At 42.0% G+C, this 21,707-nt stretch overlaps 1 protein-coding gene across 3 annotated transcripts in view; it reads left to right on the top strand.

Annotated features, from left to right (window-relative positions):
* The window catches only part of LOC124000464 (calcium/calmodulin-dependent protein kinase kinase 1-like), a 124,882-nt gene that overhangs the window by 99,810 nt on the left and 3,365 nt on the right, over positions 1-21,707 (top strand). For 2 of the 3 annotated variants that reach the window (XM_046306824.1, XM_046306825.1), the window contains exons 14-16: positions 1,941-2,069; positions 2,283-2,386; positions 21,549-21,596. In XM_046306824.1, the coding sequence (XP_046162780.1) occupies positions 1,941-2,069; positions 2,283-2,386; positions 21,549-21,596 (281 nt within the window). The remainder of the gene's footprint in view (positions 1-1,940; positions 2,070-2,282; positions 2,387-21,548; positions 21,597-21,707) is intronic. The other variant, XM_046306826.1, reaches the window with a different exon arrangement.

Here is a 21,707-nt window from a genome sequence, read left to right as displayed (position 1 = left end):
CAGCCAGGACCTCAGAAAAAACATTGTAGACCTCCACAAGTCTGGTTCATCTTTGGGAGCAATTTCCAAATGCCGGAAGGTACCACGTTCATCTGTACAAACAATGGTAAGCAAGTATAAACACCACGGGACCACGCAGCCAACATACCGCTCAGGAAGGAGACGCGTCCTGTCTCCTAGAGATAAACGTACGTTGGTGTGAAAAGTGCAAATCAATCCCAGAACAACAGCAAAGGACATTGTGAAGATGCTGGATGAAACAGGTACAAAAGTATCTATATCCACAGTAAAACAAGTCCTATATCAACATAACCTGAACGGCCGCTCAGCGAGGAAGAAGCCACTGCTCCAAAACCGCCATAAAAAAAGCCAGACTACTGTTTGCAACTGCACATGGGGACAAAGATCATACTTTTTGGAGAAATGTCCTCTGGTCTGATGAAACAAAAATAGAACTGTTTGACAATAATGACCATCATTATGTTTGGAGGAAAAAGGGGGAGGTTTGCAAGCCGAGAGCACCATCCCAACCCTGAAGCACTGGGGTGGCAGCATCATGTTGTGGGGGTGCTTTGCTGCAGGAGGGAATGGTGCACTTCACAAAATGTATGTTATCATGAGGAAAGGAAAATTATGCGGATATATTGAAGCAACATCTCAAGACATCAGTCAGGATGTTAAAGCTTGTTCGCAAGTGGGTCTTCCAAATGGACAACGACCCCAAGCATACTTCCAAAGTTGTGGCAAAATGGCTTCTCGACAATGATATCCAGGTATTGAAGTGGCCATCACAAAGCCCTGACCTCAATCCCATAGAAAATGTGTGGGCAGAGCTGAAGAAGCGAGTGTGAGCAAGGAGGCTGACAAACCTGACTCAATTACACCAGCTCTGTCAGGAGGAATGGGCCAAAATTATTGTGGGAAGCTTGTGGAAGGCTACCCAAAACATTTGACCCAAGTTAAACAATTTAAAGGCAATGCTACCAAATGCTACCAAATAAAACTCAGTTTAAATGTATTTGGCTAAGGTATGTAAACTTCCGACTTCAACTGTATGTGTTCCAGAAGTCCTGGTACTTCTCCATGTACAACTCTGGGAAACTGGGGGTGGCCGCCTCCACTGGTTACTGAATAGGGCAAGGGATATGTATATATTGGAAAAATGTATGATCTTTGATAGCAGAGACAAGTCTAACATCTCGTCTTGGGGTTGTTGCCACCAAAACTGATATCCAAACAAACATTAGCCCCTATCAACCAAACATTCTCAATTAAAACATCTACAAAATTTGCTATGCTTGATTATGATATCATCATATTCAAATGTTATTGTATTCCTTTGAATCCAAATTGCCATGGTAATGAAATATAATGGAAGGAAGGAAAGGAAGGAAGGAAGAAAAGGGATGGATAAGAAGGGCATGGACTGCTTCAAATCCAAATGGAATGGCTTAGCTGCTATCTTTGATTAGCTTACCATGAAATGCTTCAATTTACTCAAAGCCACTGACACACATAGAGGAAGCAAGAACTATCCAGACCTGACATCCTGGTGTCGTTCTCTCTCTCTCTCGCTCTCTCTCTCTTCTAACGGCATCCCTGACAGTAGACAGCCTTAGCCATTAGAAGACTCTTTACAGCATCAGGCATTTCTGGAGTCTGGCCAATAAATGATTTCGATAGTTATTCCCCCTCTCTCTGCTAGGCTTTCTGAGTGCTTTGGCTTTTTGCTTTTCTCTGTGTTTTTGTCCTGTTCCATCATTTCAGGAAGCCTCATTAGGTTGTCTTATCATCCACGTCTCCAGTAATGATTTGACAAGGGTCTTACAGTAACTTTAGATTCTTCTGCATGGGCATATCTCTCATGGTAGGATTTGTCCAGTTGTGCCCAAGCACATACCATATCATTGTGACATTCTGGTTGTGTGTGTCTCCGTCAGTTGGACCCATGGGTGACCCAGGACGGTTGTGATCCTCTCCCTCTAGAGGAGGACCACTGCAGTGTGGTGGAGGTCACTGAAGAGGAGGTGCAGAACTCTGTCAAGTTTGTCCCCAGCCTGTCCACCGTGGTAAGGAGTCTGAAGTGTGTGTATGTGTGTGTACGCATGCCTTTGTGTCTGCCTGCCTTCATGGGTGTACAAACATGTGTTTGTGTGGTCATGGGTCTGTGTGTGCGGGTGCACGTCTGTGTGTGAATCATCTGATTCTAAAACGTGTGTGTGTGTGTGTGTGTGTGTGTGTGTGTGTGTGTGTGTGTGTGTGTGTGTGTGTGTGTGTTTCAGATCCTGGTGAAGGCCATGCTGCGCAAGAGATCCTTCAGTAATCCCTATGAGTGTCCCAGGAGTAGAGCGGAGAGGTCCATGTCTGCACCTAGCAACCTGCTCATGTGAGTAGTACAGCTCCAACACCCAAACTGCCAAGTTATCAGTCACCCGCCAATAATATCTCTTCTATGACTTACACGCCCCATAACATATATTACATGGAGCCTATTTTGTCGGCTGATATTAGGCTTTCTCAGATGTACTGTATTTGTATTGGCGTAAGTAAAAAAAGAAGGATTGATCTAAGATGTGGTGAAAATGCTCGAAAAAAAGCTATTCTTTGTAGAATTGTACTTTCTTTTCGCATTTCATTATTTGTCCTGGAGTGGGTGCTCTTTACATGGCTATAAGCTTATCTTGCCTTGGCGCGCTACAGCAAGACTGGATACTATCACCCAACGCAACTACACCAGTAGGAGATGAGAGTGAACTACTGTGAACTAGCTGTTACTGTTTTTATGTGGAGTCCTGAGTTGACAGACGCTTGCCAGCTCAATAAAGTGACAGCAATGCGCACTGGCCATACACTTAAGCAATAAGGCACCTCGGGTGTTTGTGGTATATGGCTAAGGGCTGTTCTTAAGCATGACGCAACGCAGAGTGCCTGGATACAGCCCTTATTGTGTTATTGACAGTACGCTTGTTTATCCCATGTGTAACTCTGTGTTGTTGTTTCTGTCGCACTGCTTTGCTTTATCTTGGCCAGGGCGCAGTTGTAAATTAGAACTTGTTCTCAACTAGCTTACCTGGTTAAATAAAGGTGAAACAAAAAATGTAAAAAAATATCCAATTCACGTTTTTCCACCCCCATCTAGCCCGCTAACTAGGGTTAGTACCCTCTTGGGATCCTTGGGACGACCCTCCGCTAAACCCTAACCCTAACCGTAACCAAACATCGGTCCGATTTCTTGTGTTTTATCTAGCAGCACATGTTTGCCACAGACACACGTACTGCAATTAGCACACATCACTCACTCCTGCTATCCTCCTTATTGATCTTCTTATTATTACAATTCTTCATATTGTTATCATTCTAATAATAAGTCATGTCATTATCATTAGTAGGCTTAGTAGACTAGTAGCCTTGTATCGAGCTGTAGGCCTAAGAGCAGGCCTGCATTTTACAGTTGCCTAGGTACAGCTATACCTAAAACGTCCATTAATACATTTCAAGTCCTTAAAAATAGAAATCAACTCAGCAAGTCTATTGTCCTGCTTATAGCCCATCAAGGGTGGATGGTTTGTTTTGTATTGCAACAATAGCTTGCTGAACGATTTACACCTGGCCCACAGATGAGGCATCGCCAGCTGTGAATTCTACTGGACACTTCAGACAACCAAAGTGAATGTGACTGTACATCAAATATTGCAATGGTAAAACTATCATTTTTGCCTGACATGATAACTTCTCTTAATTATTGCCTTAAATGTTGGCATGCATAACATTATTTAACCAATTCTGATGTTTTGATATTCTGAATCATACAGTATTATGGAAGCGGAACACACTCGTCACTCTCTTTCATGCGCTCCAAAGGGATAACTTGAAATGAAAATATATAGATTAATGAAATAGTCGAAAGGAACATTTGATCATTTATTAGCCTAGTGGTTCTACGTTTTCAGGCATACCTTGTGAATTAGGCCTCGTGTAAAATCGTAAAAAGCACAAAAGCCACTGTTGCATGTAGGTCTAGATTATTTATGGGTTGATTATATAGAAATCTTTAAACATTATTTGAACAACGCCAAAGCAAATGCCTCTCTATGGCACAGGAACCACTGACTCGCTGCCTTTTTCTATAATCAAGATACCTGCTGGTAACTCTTAACTTGAACAGCTCATGAAGTCTCCTAAATATCTGTCAACTAGGTAGAACTCTTATGACTAAAGAGGCTTCATGCATAGCTTCACGAGTAGAAAGTTATGGTATTAAGACTAAACAGGGTGGGCACTTTGGCCTACAGCTCGCTGTTTGTTATACAAGGCTACTACTATAATGAAAATGACATGACTTATTATAATGAGGATCATAATAATAAGGGTATAGGAGTAACAGCTGTGTTTTTAAAAAATGTATCTATTATTTTACCAGGTAAGTTGACTGAGAACACGTTCTCATTTACAGCAACAATCTGGGGAATAGTTACTGGGGAGAGGGAATGAGCCAATTTGTAAACTGGGGATTGTTAGGTGACCGTGATGGTTTGAGGGCCAGATTGGGAATTTAGCCAAGACACCGGGGTTAACACCCCTATTCTTACAACAAGTGCCATGGGATCTTTAATGACCTCAGAGAGTCAGGACACCCGTTTAACGTCCCATACGAAAGACAGTACCCTACACAGGACAGTGTCCCCAATCACTGCCCTGGGGTATTGGGATATTTTTTAGACCAGAGGAAAGAATGCCTCCTACTGGCCCTCCAACACCACTTCCAGCAGCATCTGGTCTCCCATCCAGGGACTGACCAGGACCAACACTGCTTAGCTTCAGAAGCAAGCCAGCAGTGGTATGCAGGGTGGTATGCTGCTGCTGGTGTGCACAATATGTGTTAACGACAGGTGCTGTTAGATTACAATATAATTTTTCTGCCTGCTTGGAACAGCGTAAACAACACAAAATACATTCTAAGTAATACCAGAAAGTCTGTTCTAACATATATTTTTTAACGCCTTAATTTACAGCATAGCAAAAGATTAAAAACAGCCAGATATTTGGTGCTCACAGAATCAGTAGGCTATTAAACAAACACTCAAACAGGGAACAGAAGCAGGATCTGTCTTGTTTCTGTCGATATATATGGATGATTTATAAAGCCAGGCAGTTAGGCCTCAATTTTCTTAGACACTTAAGGCAAGGGATGTTTCTCTGCTGCTGCCTCTACCGCGTTGTTCTCAACACCAAAATGCTGGTTGACTTCGGTACTATGCACATAGCAACATAGAGGGAAAAGCGCCAATTCAATGCTGCACTCAAGATTGTTTCAGAACCGCAGACAGCTATATTTTTCAGCATCGGGCTGAGTGACTCACTCATTCGTGGCTTTCATTCATAATAAGTTATACTATAATGCAGGGTTAAAGACACATTCTTTCTGATCGTCTGTAGCATACACAGTCTCTCTCTCGCTACAGCTCATTTCATTTGAATTATGTGGATTATAATAGATTGCCATATTTGTAGGGGTTGATGCATTTTCCATTAGGACAAATCAGGTCTGTGATATTGAGTTAGAAATGTACAAAAACCCTAGACAGGACAAACAAGCATACCCACCCTCGTCACACCCTGACCTGACCAAAATAATACATAAAACATAGAAAACTAAGGTCAGGGCGTGACATGCATTGCATTGTGAAAATAAAATATATTGTTCATTATTCATGGCATGGTTTATTTTTTAGCTAAATGTTGAATAGACATGCATACAAATTAATTCATACAGGAAAAGAGGAATAATAGCCTACTATTAGGCTAAATAAATTGATGTTATTTCGTTGAGTAACGGATCGGCTCTCAGAACTCATAAGAGGCGGATTCTTTCTTCAATATAATCATTCATTCAGAAGTTTAAAGCCATAGATCTTAGGCCCACAGTAAATGAAATTATATTACCGGGTAAATTTTTCATCAAGTTATAATAATCCATGCCTTCTGGGAATGTTATGAAGTCCAAAAGTTCTGGAAAGAGATAGAAAGAGTTTTTGATCTATCGGCATATTTCAAGACATAACATTTGAGGTGCAGGTTTGATGCTGCTTTTCTTGTCAATCATCTTGAAAAAATGTACGAAATCAAACAATTCTCCGTTGTTAACACAATGGGAAGGTAAAATGCTTTATTATCTACATGTTGAAAGTACATGGGTGACAAAGAGAAACAAAATGGTGTAGTTTAAGGCCATGTGGTGGAGAGTGATGCTGGAGATGGGGGGGGGGGGTGTGCGCATGTGGGTCTGAGCAGGTGCTATGTAGTAGACCCTGAACTTAATTTTTGCGACCCATTTGTTCGTCAAAAGCCATTTCTGGGCCAGAAGGTCCGTTATAATTTGTACACATTTATTATTTGGAAGTTCATGTTGGAGATGCAATATTGTGAACATTTTTGGACAATACCTATACTGTCTAATGGAAACTGTGCAGGCCAACCAGGAGTTGGGGAAGTTCCTCTGCTGTTTCGTCTCCACTCAGGCCAGAACCTGGAGCAAGTTCCTCATCTGGGCAGAATATGCTCATAACACACTGCCGAACTCTCGCCGTTCAAGTGTCAGTTTGGGTTCCCCCCTGTTTCCTGAACAAGAAGCCGAAGCGGGGGTGCCATCAACCGAGGCGTTCATTCGAGGATGTCGCTGCACCTGGATCAGAGCACGATCCTCCTTGCTCCTGTCCTCTGCGGCTCCACTGACCGGGTCAACGGGTGTGGCTTTCCACCCGTGATCTTCCCTTGAAAGGTGGACTCGTGGTAGCTCGCTCCATGCTGCATAGGACCATTCAAGATCCCGAATCGCATCAACCCGATCACCTATCATTTCCAGCTTCCCAGGTCTATGAGGATCTGTCCATCCTTCCATGCCTTCCGTCTCAAGATGGTAAGGACCAGTCCCTTCTCTCCCTCCACACCGCCCCCTCAAGCCCAGCCTAAACTGTCCGGGCATTTGTTGGAGGCTCGTCAAGTCCAAGGCACCCGGCAGTACCTGGTGGACTGGGAGGGCTACGGTCCCGAGGAGTGGGAGTGGGTGCCTGCCCGGGTCATCCTGGATCCGGGAATTGTTAGGGACTTTAACCAACTATGTGGTGGTCACCCTGGCTCAGCGGCTGGAGCCGCTCCTAGAAGGGAGGGTACTGTCATGGTTCTACCTGTCACCAGAGGGCGGCAGGGAACGTCCTATAGACAATAATGACAGTCTGGTGTGTCCTATTACTCATGAATATCTCCCTGTTAAAAGAGGTGTGTTTTCTGGTTTCCTTTGCAGAAGGTTGAATTGTTTACCGTGTGCATTTGTTTCCTGAGGGAGTTTTCAAGATTTAGTGTTTGTTGTTTTTTTCCAGTGTATTGTGATCCTGCAGCTACTGTTTATCAGTAAAGTATTTATGTTTATCCTTAACCACTTATTCCTCATCCGGTGTCTTCTCTGCACCTGGGTCCAACCTCACCACGTTACACTGTCTTTCTCTCTGTTTTCTAAACTAATCCTCCCCCCTCTCTGGCAGTGAATAAGAGAAAGACATAATGGTTTGGAACTGTCCCGGTTTTACCTCAGATGCCCCTGACCTGTGGTGTTTTTGTTATTTTGTATGCATTTACTATCCCTTTGGAATAGTAAACCTTGAGAATACATTATGTTTATTGGCTATAGTAGACCTATACTGGACCTGTCATTAATTAAACAATTTCTCCTAAACATGTAACTTCACTGGGTAAGATAAGGATAGTGAGAAAGTTGGAGACACATGTGACATGAAATCTGTATTTGACACAACAAAGGGTGAGCTGAACATTGGGTGACCTGAACATTGACTGGTTAGCAACTAGCAATTCCTCTCAAGAGAAACATTCTGTGACTAATGCCTTCAATTTGACCCAGATTATCACTCAACCAATTAGAGTGCATGCCAATAGTGTTGGATCTGTGATATCCACTTGTATTGATTATATCTTACTCTTCACTAATGCTGAAAAGCTTTGCTCCAAAGCACTATCAGTTACCTTTGGCTGTAATGTCCATAATATTGTGGCAATAATAAGGAAAGCCAAAAGTTGGGCATGAAGTAATTTAATGTACAAGTGTTTTCTCAGAACTCAAAATGTTTTCTCAGGACTCTTTTGTTGAATATGTAAAAAATGTATGTTGTGTATGAGGAAGTTAATCCAGATGCAGCACTGGAAATATTTGTAAAATTATTCATGCCAATTGTTGACAAGCATGCACCTGCTAAGAAATTAACTGTGAGAACTGTTAAAGCCCCCTCGATTGATGGTGAATTGAAAATTTTTATAATTTAAAGAAATTATTCAAGAAGTTGACATACTGTAAACTGATTGGTTGGCATACTGTAAACTGAGAAATGTGACTAAATTGAACAAAAAGAAGAAGAAATTATATTACTATCCCAAGATAAATTACATAAAAACCAATGGAAAAGGACTTTGGAGTACCTTAAATGATATCATGGACAGAAAACCCAATTCATCTCCATCGTTCATTGAAGTTGATGGGTCATTTATAACAAAACCTTTCCATATTGCCAATGATGGCACTGACAGACAGCTCTGCTTCTAGTTCCTAAGCAACAGAACGTTTTTTGTGTTATTACTTACATCCAGAAAGAACATTTGGATATCAGAGCAGCGGTAACTCATCAGCATTACGACCAGGAATACAACTTTCCCGGTTTGGATCCTTTGTTCGTAGCCCCAAAAGACAATTAAACTTATCCCAGGTTGTGCCAAGACACCGTCGGCAGAGAAGAGGTATTCGGAATGGACTTAGTAGTCCGACTCAGGAGGTGTGCACATCATCCACCGCTTCTGACTATATTACTCACTAATGTTCAGTCCCTGGACAATAGAGTAGACGAGCTCAGGGCGAGGATCTCCGTCCAGAGAGACATCAGGGACTGTAACTTACTCCGTTTCACGGAATCATGGCTCTCCCCGGATATCCTGCCCCCTCCATACCGCCAGCTGGGTTCTCAGTTGCGTAGATAGGAATAAAAAACTCTCTGGGAAGAAGAAAGGCAGAGGTGTATGTTTCATGATTAAAAACTCATGGTGTGATTATGGTAAAGTACAGGAATTCAAGTCCTTTTGTTTACCCAAACTAGAATACCTGACAATCAAATGCCGACCGCATTACATCCCGAGAGAATTCTCTTCGGTCATCATCACAGCCATGTATATTCCCCCTCAAGCCTCGATACCTCGATGGCTCTCAAGGAATTGCACTGCACCTTGTGCAAACCGGAAAACGCATATCCTGAGTAGGGCTGTGGCGGTCATGAAATTTTGTCAGCCGGTGATTGTCAAGCAAATAACAGCTGGTCTCACGGTAATTGACCATTAATTAACATAAACATGTTTAGCATCTCCTGGCTTCCACGCATAGCCTTCAAGCCACTGATGCAGACCTTTTAGAACATCTACTTTTTTTAAAGTCTAATAAATCCATTTAACCTCTAGCGACGAGCAATCCCGTATCCGGGAGCGTAATCATTGCCTCAAGCTCAATACCATAACGCAACGTTTCCTATTAACCTGTTAAGACTCTAGGGGCAGTATTTCATTTTTGGATAAAAAGACGTGCCCGTTTTAAGCGCAATATTTTGTCACGAAAAGATGCTCGACTATGCTTGGAATTGATAGTTTTGGAAAGAAGACACTGACGTTTCCAGAACTGCAAAGATTTTCACTGTGAGTGCCATAGAACAAAATCTACAGGCAAAACCAAGATGTTTGAGTGACCAGGAAATCAACAGGATTTCTGGAGGCACGTTTTCCATGATCTCCTTATATGGCTGTGAATGCGACAGGAATGAACGGACACTTCCTATCGTTTCCCCCAGGTGTCTGCAGCATTGTGACGTATTTGTAGGCATATCATTGGAAGATTGACCATAAGAGCCTACAATTACCAAGTGTCCCGCACGGTGTCTGCGTGGAAATTGGTGCGCAAAAGTCAGGTACCAGTATTTTTCCATCCGAATCAGAGAAGAATGCACGCTTCCAGGGAAGGGATTTCAATGAAGAGATATATGACAAAACACCTTGAGGATTGATTCAAACAACGTTTTCCATGTTTCAGTCGATATTATGGAGTTAATTCGGAAAAAAGTTTGACGTTTAGGTGACTGAATTTTCGGTTAGTTTCGGTAGCCAAATGCATAGTAACAAAACGGAACGTTGTGTCCTACACAAGCATCTTTCAGGAAAAACTGGACATCTGCTATGTAACTGAGAGTCTCCTCATTGAAACATCTGAAGTTCTTCAAAGGTAAATTATTTTATTTGATCCCTTTGCTGGTTTTTGTGAATGTTGCGTGCTAAATGCTAACGCTAAATGCTAAGCTAGCTATCACCACTCTTACACAAATTATTGATTATCTCTGGTTCTAAAGCATATTTTGAAAATCTGAGACGACTGGATTGTTAAGAAAAGGATAAGCTTGAGGACAGGCATATTTATTTCATTTAATTTGCAATTTTCAGAAATAGCTAATTTTGCGTTATGGTAATGAGCTTGAGGCTGTAGTCACGATCCCGGATCCGGGATGGGGCGGACTAAGAGGTTAATGAAAATCGCAAATGAAATGAAATAAATATATTCAAACACAAGGTTAGCCTTTTGTTAACAACACTGTCATCTCAGATTTTCAAAATATGCTTTTCAACCAAACCTACACAAGCATTTGTGTAAGAGTATTGATAGCCTAGCATAGCATTCAGCAGGCAACATTTTCACAAAAACAAGAAAAGCATTCAAATAAAATAATTTACCTTTTGAAGAACTTCAGATGTTTTCAATGACGAGACTCTTAGTTAGATAGCAAATGTTCATTTTTTCCAAAAAGATTGTTTGTGTAGACGAAATAACTCCGTTTTGCTCATCACGTTTGGCTAAGAAAAAGACCAGAAAATGCAGTCACTTACAACGGCAAACTTTTTTCCAAATTAGCTCCATAATATCGACAGAAACATGGCAAACGTTGTTTAGAATCAATCCTCAAGGTGTTTTTCACATATCTATTCGATAATCTATCAGTGGCTTCTCATCAGAAGCAAACGGAAAAATACTGCAGCGGGAGATTACGCAATAATTGCGACGGAGGACACCAAGCGACCACCTGGTAGATGTAGTCTCTTATGGTCAATCTTCCAATGATATGCCTACAAATACGTCACAATGCTGTCGACACCTTGGGGAAGCAACAGAAAGCCTAAGCTCATTTGTGGCCCATTCACAGCCATATAAGGAGTCATTGGCATGAGGCGGTTTCAAAAAATGCGTCACTTCCTGATTGGATTTTTAGCTGGGTTTTTTCTGTAACATCAGTTCTGTGGCACTCACAGACAATATCTTTGCAGTTTTGGAAACGGCAGAGTGTTTTCTTTCCAAAGCTGTCAATTATATGCATAGTCGAGCATCTTTTCGTGACAAAATATCTTGTTTAAAACGGGAACGTTTTTCATCCAAAGATTTAAAGAGCGCCTCCTATATCCAAGAAGTTAATGTAGCCTACACCATCACAAGAAAGCAGTTATTTATTTTAGACAGGTCTAAAGAAACATTATATGAAGACAATGTTGTCAATTTCAGAACAGAATAGCATACTCCAAGTTGTCCTTGTGTTAGGCCCTGATATGACTATGCTGTGGGCTACACTAGTTCATTTAGCAGACAGGATTTGCTTAGAATTCCGTGGCATTATTTTTTCTTATTTTATAGTATGAAGAATACAATTGAACATAGCTTTAAAAAAAGAAAGGATGTTTTCTCTAAACGATTTCAAAGGAAGTGCACACATGCGGCTATTCTGTGTTGAGCGGTTAACAAATATCCAGTCCTCCTCTATGTTTAATGTCACGTTCTGACCTTAATTCTTTTGTTATGTCTTTGTTTTTGGTTGGTCAGGGCATAAGTTGGGGTGGGTTGTCTATGTTCGTTTTTCTATGTTGTGTTTTGCGTTTGGACTGGTAGGTTCTCAATCAGAGGCAGGTGTCGTTAGTTGTCTCTGATTGAGAATCATACTTAGTTAGCCTGTTTTTTCCACTTGATTTGTGGGTAGTTGTTTTCTGTTTAGTGTGTCTGCACCAGACAGAACTGTTTCGGTTTCATTTTTTTGTTTTCTTGTTGTTTTTTGTCATTAGGTGTTCCGTTCTATTAAATATCATGAACACTTACCACGCTGCGTATTGGTCCTATCTCATACTCCTCGTCAGAGGAAGATGAAGAGGACAGCCGTTACACTTAATTTAGATGTTGCTTGCAACTTTAGGCTTATTGTTTAGATGATGGGACTCTAATGAAAAAATGTGCTTGAAAGGAATCCGTCTTTCATTCACAATTTGAAAAGCACTTGATAATATTCTCACGAGGCCTCAAATTTCCAAGAGGCATCCATCCCCCTTGTGTGGCAGTAAGTGATCGGTGCTCCGAAGCAGACTCTCTCAGAAATCTGTCAAGGATCCCTCTGGAACTTTCATTGTGCACACCTGGCCCCTATTCCCACTGATTGTATTTGTATATATGTGCCCTTTGTTCACCATGGTGGGGTCGATTATTGTTACAATGTCCATTGGTGCGTGTGAGTACCTGTGCTGTGTGTTTTGGGCTTTCATGCCCTTGTGGATTGCGCAGATGATTCTGGGTCTCGTCCCGTATGTTAATCATTGTACGTGTGTATGTATTCGAGATACTCCTTGCTCTTTTGTCTGGGTCTCAACCCTGTGTTTTGTGTACGTGTTTGTTTGTTTGCCTTTACACGGCATGCCGTAATTTGGGCTATAGTAAAAATATATACTACGCATTCCTGCACCTCTCTCCCAAATCTCTTCATACCAACGTGACCAAATCTAAATTCTTATTAGCCAATTTCCTGTCACGTGATCGGGTCCTTCTCACGGAAATTTCAGCTAAGAAGTAGGCTAAGTGAATGAAGACTGCGTGCGTCCCTCTTATCTAATTCCGAGGCGCATATTGAAGATAGAACTGTCTACATTTAGCCTACTTTTCGTCAGCCAAGAAGATGAGTAAGGCCTAACGAACAGCAAAGGCACTAGCCTATGTCAATCTACTATCCCCCATAGTACAAAAGTCAACCTATTCCAGTGGTTGTCCTTCTGTGCAATAAATAAATATTCCAAACATACTCTGGGACTTTTGTGGGATGCAATAGATCCCAAATTAATACAACCATGAGGTGTGCAACTATGTTTTCAAAATCTTGCCAAATACATTTAAGCTCAGTTTTTAACTTGTTATGGCTGCAATCCCGTTTAACGGGATATTTGTCATCAACAAGCGCTGAATAGTATAGCGCTACATTCAATGAATATTACTAAAAATATTTATATTCATGAAATCACATGTGCAATATAGGAAAACACAGCTTAGCCTTTTGTTAAACCACCTGTCGTGTCGGATTTTGAAATTATGCTTTACAGCGAAAGCAATCCAAGCGTTTGTGTAATTTTATCGACAAAACATTAAGTACACTTAGCATCAGGTAGCTTGGTCACGAAAATCAGAAAAGCAATCAAATTAATTGTTTACCTTTGATCTTCGGATGTTTTCCAAATGTTCCTTTTGTTCCATAAAGATTATTTTTATATCCAAAATTCCTCCGTTTGTTTGGCGCTTTATGTTCAGAAATCCACAGGAAAGAGCGGTCACGACAACGAAGACAAATTCCAAATAGTTTCCATAATGTCCACAGAAAGATGTCGTTTTTTATAATCAATCCTCAGGTTGTTTTTAAAATATATAATCGATAATATATCAACTGCAAATGTCTTTATCAGTAGGTGAGGGAAAAGCAATGGCTGTCCAAACTCAGTTGCGCGAGCAAAACTCATGTGACCACTTGACGCGATGTTATCGTTCTGGCTAATTGTTCTGTCTGAAGACTGTTGACACCTTGAGGAAGCGATAGGAAAAGGAATCTGGTTGATATCCCTTTAAATGGAGCAAAGAGAGGCTATGGAACATGGAGTTTTCAAAATAGAAGCCACTTCCTGTTTTGATTTTCCTCAGTATTTCGCCTGCAATATCAGTTCTGTTATACTCACAGACAATATTTTGACCGTTTTGGAAACTTTAAAGTGTTTTCTATCCCATACTAATAATAATATGCATATATTAGCAACTCAGACTGAGGACCTGGCTGTTTACAATGGGAACCTTTTCATCCAAGCTACTCAATACTGCCCCTGCAGCCATAAGAAGTTAACAAAAATACTTTAATATTTTTCGTACCTCATATACAATGTAGATGGAGACTTCGTACATGTTGTGTATATTCTTTTCAAGTTATAGTTTTTCCTTTGACATATAACATTAGTGTTCTATAGATCATCTCTGGCCATTCCCCACGGTCTCAAGTTATAAATATTGTTCCAGTATTCGCTTTTTGAATGTGTTAGAGTTTCAGCGGGAAAAAGTCTGTTGTGACTCCCCATCCCGCAATCATTAACTGACACTAATTAGCATAACGCAACGGACATAAATATTCCTAGAAAATATTCCTATTCATGAAAATCACAAGTGAAATATATTGAGACACAGCTTAGCCTTTTGTTAATCACCCTGTCATCTCAGATTTTCAAAATATGCTTTACAGCCAAAGCTAGACAAGCATTTGTGTAAGTTTATCGATAGCCTAGCATAGCATTTTGTCCAGCTAGCAGCAGGTAACTTGGTCACGGAAATCAGAAAAGCAATCAAATTAAATAGTTTACCTTTGATGAGCTTCGGATGTTTTCACTCATGAGACTCCCAGTTAGATAGCCAATGTTCCTTTTTTCCAAAAATATTATTTTTGTAGGCGAAATAGCTCCATTTGTTCTTCACGTTTGGCTGAGAAATCGCCCGGAAATTGCAGTCATGAAAACGGCGAAAAATATTCCAAATTAGCTCCATAATATCGACAGAAACATGGCAAACGTTGTTTATAATCAATCCTCAAGGTGTTTTTCAAATATCTATTCGATAATATATCCACTGGGACAATTGGTTTTTCAGTAGGACCGATTGGAATAATGGCTACATCTGTATTTTACGCGAGAATCACTTTGGGAGCCATCAGGTGACCAGTTGCGCAATGTAGCCGCTTACGGGTATTCTTCAACATAAATGCGTAAAACTACGTCACAATGCTGTAGACACCTTGGGGAATACGGAGAAAAAGTAATCTGGTTGATAGCCCATTCAATGCTCAATAGGGACGCATTGGAATGCAGCGCTTTCAAAACATGAGGCACTACCGGATTGGATTTTTCTCAGGCTTTCGCCTGCAATATCAGTTCTGTTATACTCACAGACAATATTTTTACAGTTTTGGAAACTTTCTAATGTTTTCCCTCCTAAGCTGTCAATTATATGCATATTCTAGCATCTCGTCCTGACAAAATATCCCGTTTACTACGGGACCGTTATTTTTCCAAAAATGAAAATACTGCACCCTAGTCAAAACGGCTTTTCAGTGAAAGCAAACTATGCTATTATCTGAGGATAGCACCTCCGTAAACAAAAGAGAGAAAGTATATTTCAACCCTGCAGGCGCAACACAAAACGCAGAAATAAAAATATAATTCATGCCTTACCTTTGACGAGCTTCTTTTGTTGGCACTCCAATATGTCCCATAAACATCACAAATGGTCCTTTTGTTCGATTAATTCCGTCGATATATATCCAAAATGTCCATTTATTTGGCGCGTTTGATCCAGAAAAACACAGATTCCAACGTGAGCAACGTGACTACAAAATATCTCAAAAGTTACCTGTAAACTTTACCAAAACATTTCAAACTACTTTTGTAATACAACTTTAGGTATTTTTTAATGTAAATAGTCAATATAATTGAAGACGGGATGATCTGTGTTCAATACAGGAAGAAAACAAACTGAAGCATGCTTTCTGGTCACGCGCCTCTATCTAACAGTACACTTCAAGTGACCCTCGTTCAAGATAACCGTACTTCTTCATTACACAAAGGAATAACCTCAACTAATTTCTAGAGACTGTTGACCTCCAGTGGAAGTGATAGGAACTGCAAGAAGGTCCTGGATTCCCAATGAAAACCCATTGAAAAGAGAGTGACCTTAAAAAAAATCTGAATGGTTTGTCCTCAGGGTTTCGCCTGCTAAATAAGTTATGTTATACTCACAGACATGATTAAAACAGTTTTAGAAACTTCAGAGTGTCTTCTATCCATATCTACTAATAATATGCATATCGCATCTTCTGGGGATGAGTAGCAGGCAGTTGAATTTGGGCATGCATTTCATCCGGACGTGAAAATACTGCCCCCTGTCACCAAGAAGTTAACAGCCCTAAACCTGAGGCCATATTTATTGTCTCTGGGAACTTTAATAATGCAAATCTGAGAAAACGCTGCCAAAGTTCTATCGACACATGTCCTGCAGTACTTGTGTAAAAACTCTCGACCATTGTTACGCTCCATTCTGGGATGGCTACATGGCCCTCCCCCATCCTCCCTTCGGCAAATCAGATCACGACTCAATTCCGTGTTGCCTCTGAGAATAACATTGACGTATACACTGACACAATGACATAGTTAATCAGCAAGTGTATAGGGGATGTTGTTCCCACTGTGATGATTAAAACCTATCCAGTTAACATGCTTTAACATGTTATGGGTGTAAGATGGCACGTTGTATGCCATCTGTTGGTAAATGTTAATTACTGCAACACCAGTGTTCTTACCAGTGTGCTTGATATACCCGGATGTATTGCAGTGTGCTGAACAAGATTGATTGCTCACATCAATATCTCTGTTTCGTCGTTTAACGTCCAAATATGGTGTCAAGTGGGAAAACTATTCATGAGCGAAATGTTCGGGTGTACAAAAAATGTGTCCGTGAGTAAAAGATAGCCGGAATGTACCTTCGCTACAGTGAGTTTGCTAGTTAGTGTTATTAGTATCGGATAGACATGACTGTGAACATTGATGGCCTCTTTAGGCCTGTTTTTTTACAGTGTGTTGTGCGGGCCAGAAACACACCCATAAGTTTGAAATAGTTGAGGCTAGGAAACTGCCATTACTGCCTGGATCCACATGCGATCGCCTCTGGCTTATTAACTTCTCCATCCCAGCAGACCTTAACATTGTAGACAAAGTCTTCAACTCACCGGGCGAGTCAGTTCACGCAAAGTCCACTTTGAGTTGGACGCAGTAATCCAGCCTGTCCAGTGTACACCCCGCAATGTACCAGTGGCTATGAAAGCAGCCGCAAAGGCTCAGCTTGACAAATCAAAGACGATACACCCCTCACAATTGTCACTGAGCCTACAGACTGGGTAAGTAATATGGTTATTGTCAAGAAATCAGACAATGCATTGATTCTAAACACCTCAACCAGGCACTGGTTATTATTCCCATGTTAGAGGATGTTCTTTACAAGCTCCTGAAGGCCTGAGTCTTCATGCTCATAGATGCCAGAGCTGCCTTCCTGCAGTGCAAGCTCGTCGAGTACTGCAGCTACCTGACCACCTTTTTAGACAACCTGGGGCAGGAAGAGGTGGTTGAAGCTCTCATTTTGGGTCTCCGTGGATCCAGAGGTGTATCAGAGGAAACAGCACGAGCTGCTGGTTGGACTCAATGGCGTGGAACCCATAGCACATGACATCCTCATAGTTGGCTGTGGAGACAGTGATGAGGAGGCAGAACTTGACCATGACTCCATGCTGCTGGCCCTGATAGACAGATGCAGACAGGTCAAGCTAAAGCTAAGCATAAAAAAGCTTCAGTTCAAAGTGCCAGAGGTCCACTTTCACGGGCACATCTTGTCCTGCACCAGATTGAAAGCGGATCCTGAGAAAGTGAAGGCTGTGTTGGACATGCCCCCTCAATCTGACGTGAAGGCACTGCAGCGCTTCGTCAGATTCCTCACCTACCCCCCTACTGGGCTGTTGCCTCATGCAGGGGGGCCTGCCTCTAGAGTGCTCACTCCAACAGAGTAGAACTATGCCCAGATAGAGAAGGAGGGCCTCAGCATTGTGTTTGTAAGGCAACGCTTCTGCCACTACCTGTACGGGCACAACATCATTACCACAGAGACCGATCAAGCCTGCAGAGCATGCTACTGCCTCTACAAAGCTACAACCTCAAGGTGGTGTATAAACCAGGGCAAGTGGATGTTGAACACGTCAACCAGGCTGACTACCCCAATGTTACAAATCAGACAGCACACAGACCGGGGCGAAAACCTCCAGGCATTGAGGTCTGTGATTCTGATGGGCTGGCCCAACTGCACGGAAGAACCTGTTCTAGCCATGAGAGAATATTGGCCAGTTAAAGAGGAGCTCAGTGTTCAAAATGGAGTGATATTCAAGGGTCATCATCTGTTGGTAAATGTTAATTACTGCAACAACAGTGTTTTTACCCATGTGCTTGATATACCCAGATGTATTGGAATGTGCTGAACAACACTGGTTACTTGCATCAATGACTGTCTTGGCATTTAACATCCAAACATAACACAGTGATACCCATACGGGCCGCTCCCAAGGACTGTGAACTCTCATTCTCCGTGGCCCGACGTGAGCAAGACATTTAAGCGTGCTAACCCTCTCAAGGCTGCCGGCCCAGATGTAATCCTAACCGTGTCCTCATAGCATGTGCACACCAGCTGGCTGGAATGTTGACAGATATATTCAATCTCTCCCTATCCCAGTCTGCTGTCCCCACTTGCTTCAAGATACCCACCATTGTTCCTGTACCCAAGAAAGTGAAGGTAACTGAACTAAATGACTATCGCCCCATAGCACTCACTTCTGTCATCATGAAGTGATTTGAGAACCTAGTTAAGGATCATATCACCGCCACCTTACCCGACACCCTAGGGCCTAGACCCACTGCAATTTGCGTACCGCCCCAATAGGTCCACAGATGAAGCAATCACCATCGCACTGCACACTGCCCATCCCACCTAGACAAGCAGAACAAATACAGCATGTAAGAATGCTGTTCATTGACTACAGCTCAGCCTTCAGGCTGGGTCTGAACCCAACCTGTGCATCTGGGACCTGGAATTCCTGATAGGCTACCCCAAGTGGTGAAGGTAGCAGCACCTCCACCTGCTGATCCTCAACACAGGGGCCCCACAAGGGTGCGTGCTCAGCCCCCTCCTGGACTCCCTGTTCACCCATGACTGCGTGGCCATGCACGCCTCCAACTCAATCATGAAGTTTTCTGACGAAACAACAGTGGTAGGCCTGATTACCAACAACGGTGAGACAGTGTACAGGGAGGAGGTGAGGGCCCTGGGGAAGTGGTGACAGGAAAACAACCTCTCCCTTAACGTCAACAAAACAAAGGAGCTGATCGTAGACTTCAGGAGACAGCAAAGGGAGCACACCCCCATCCCATCAGCATCTGGTCTGGCTGGACCACAACTGCACCGTCCGTAATCGCAGGGCTCTTCAGAGGGTGGTCTGGTCTGCCCAATGCACCCACACTGCCTGCCCTCCTGGACATCTACAGAATCCAGTGTCACAGGAACTGGTTGGAAGTTGGCCATCACTCGCCAACTTCCAACCAGCTCCCTGCCCTGAACTTAAGTCTCTGTCACTAGCCGGTTACCACCCAGTTCCTCAACCAACATTGCTCATCGTAATATGTCTTAATTTCTTTCTTTTACTTTTAGATGTGTGTGTATTGTTAGATATTACTGCACTGTTGGAGCTAGGAACACCTGCATCAACAACTGCTAAATACAGCTCGGGAAATCATTGAGACCACTGCAAAATTATCTGTTTTTCTATTTATAGGTATGTGTTTGGGTAAAATTAACATTTCTGTTTTATTCTATAAACTACTGACAGCATTTTCCCAAATTCAAAATAAAATATTGCCATTTAGAACATTTACTTTGCAGAAAATGACAACTGTTCAAAATAACAAAATATAGTGTTGTCACACCTCGACTAATGCAAAGAAAATAAGTTAGTATTCATTTTTAAACAACACAATGCTAAGGTTTTATCTCAGGAAAAGTTCAGAAATCAATTTGGTGGAATAACCCTGATTTTCAATCACAGCTTTCATGTGTCTTGTCCTGCTCTCCACCGGTCTTTCACATTGATGTTGGATGACTTCATGCCACTCCCTCCTGGCGCAAAACAAATTCAAGCAGCTCGGCTTTGTTTGATGGCTTGTCACCATCCATCTTCCTCACATTCCAGAGGTTTCAATAGGGTTCAGGTCTGGAGATTGGGCTGGCCATGACAGGGTTTTGATCTGGTGGTCCTCCATCCACACCTTGATTGACCTGGCTGTGTGGCATGGAGCATTTTCCTGCTGGAAAAAAACAATCCTCAGAATTGGGGAACATTGTCAGAGTTGAAGGGCGCAAGTTTTCTTCCAGGACAACCTTGTACGTGGATTTTTTCATGCATCCTTCACAAAGACAAATCTGACCGATTCCAGCCTTGCTGTCGCATCCACTGTGAAATTTGGTGGAGGATTGCTGAACTCTTCCTAAGTTAAAACATTAGTATTGTGTTGTTTAAAAATGAATATGAACTTATTTTCTTTGCATTATTCGAGGTCTGACAACACTGCATCTTTTTTGTTATTTTGAACAGTTTTCATTTTCTGCAAATAGATTCTCTAAATGTAATGATGGGGCTGTGAGTCGGAAGCAGGTTCAGGTGAAACGTTTTAATAAAACAATAACCAAGAACACGACACTAACATAAGGCAGTATGCCGATGCACAAGAACAATACCAACTGGTGAGTGAACATGGGAGAGTGACATATATAGGGGAGGAAATGATGAAGGTAATGGAGTCCAGGTGTGAATCATAATGATCATAATGATTCACAGGTGCGCGTAATGATGAGTGCCAGGTGTGTGTGTAATGATGAATCCCAGGACCGGTGGTTAATATTCTGGTGACATCGTACGCCGGAGGGGAGGAGCAGGAGCAGACGTGACACTAAATGATAATATTTTTACTTGGAATTTGGGAGAAATGTAGTCAGTAGTTTATAGAATAAAACAAACATGTTAATTCTACGCAAACACATACCTATAAATAGTCAAACCAGAGAAACTGATCATTTTATAGTGGTTTCTTAATTTTTTCCAGAGCTGTATGTGTATGCGGCAAATACTATTTTATTTTATTTTAACTCTGCCCATCAACTTGGAAGCACAACACAACTGCCCCCTGCTGAGGACATGACCCAACCACCCCATCTCTACAAACCTTACACACTAATGTAGGCTAACTGACATTGCATGACAGATGGATTCTTTCAGGCACAGATCTAGGATCAGCTTACCCTCCACAGACCCTATCCCTAACCGTTAGGGAAAAACCTCAAAGCTGAGCTGATCAATGTCGAAGGGCAACTGACTCCCGGATGAGTGTAGTGGTGGAAGGATGCTCATAGCTCTCCGTCACCCTCCAACGACCTCTCCTGACCTCAGGCTCTGACTCTGTGTCCGTTTTCTTCCCCGCTCTATCTGCTGCAGGGATGCGTGGCCGTTCCGCCACTCTTTAAAACTCCACCCCTCTCTAAGGTAAAGTTGTGTGGTCATTGGTCTGGCACGCTGTCTGTCAAAATTCCTAACAACCCCCCATCCTGTTGTCCTTATCCATTGGTGTTCCTTCATGAGAATCGCGGGGCAAAT

Source organism: Oncorhynchus gorbuscha, linkage group LG16 (assembly GCF_021184085.1).
Source record: "Oncorhynchus gorbuscha isolate QuinsamMale2020 ecotype Even-year linkage group LG16, OgorEven_v1.0, whole genome shotgun sequence".
NCBI lineage: Eukaryota > Metazoa > Chordata > Actinopteri > Salmoniformes > Salmonidae > Oncorhynchus > Oncorhynchus gorbuscha.
The sequence above is the reverse complement of the archived record's forward strand: the minus strand, read 5'-3'. Positions and strand labels throughout refer to the sequence as shown.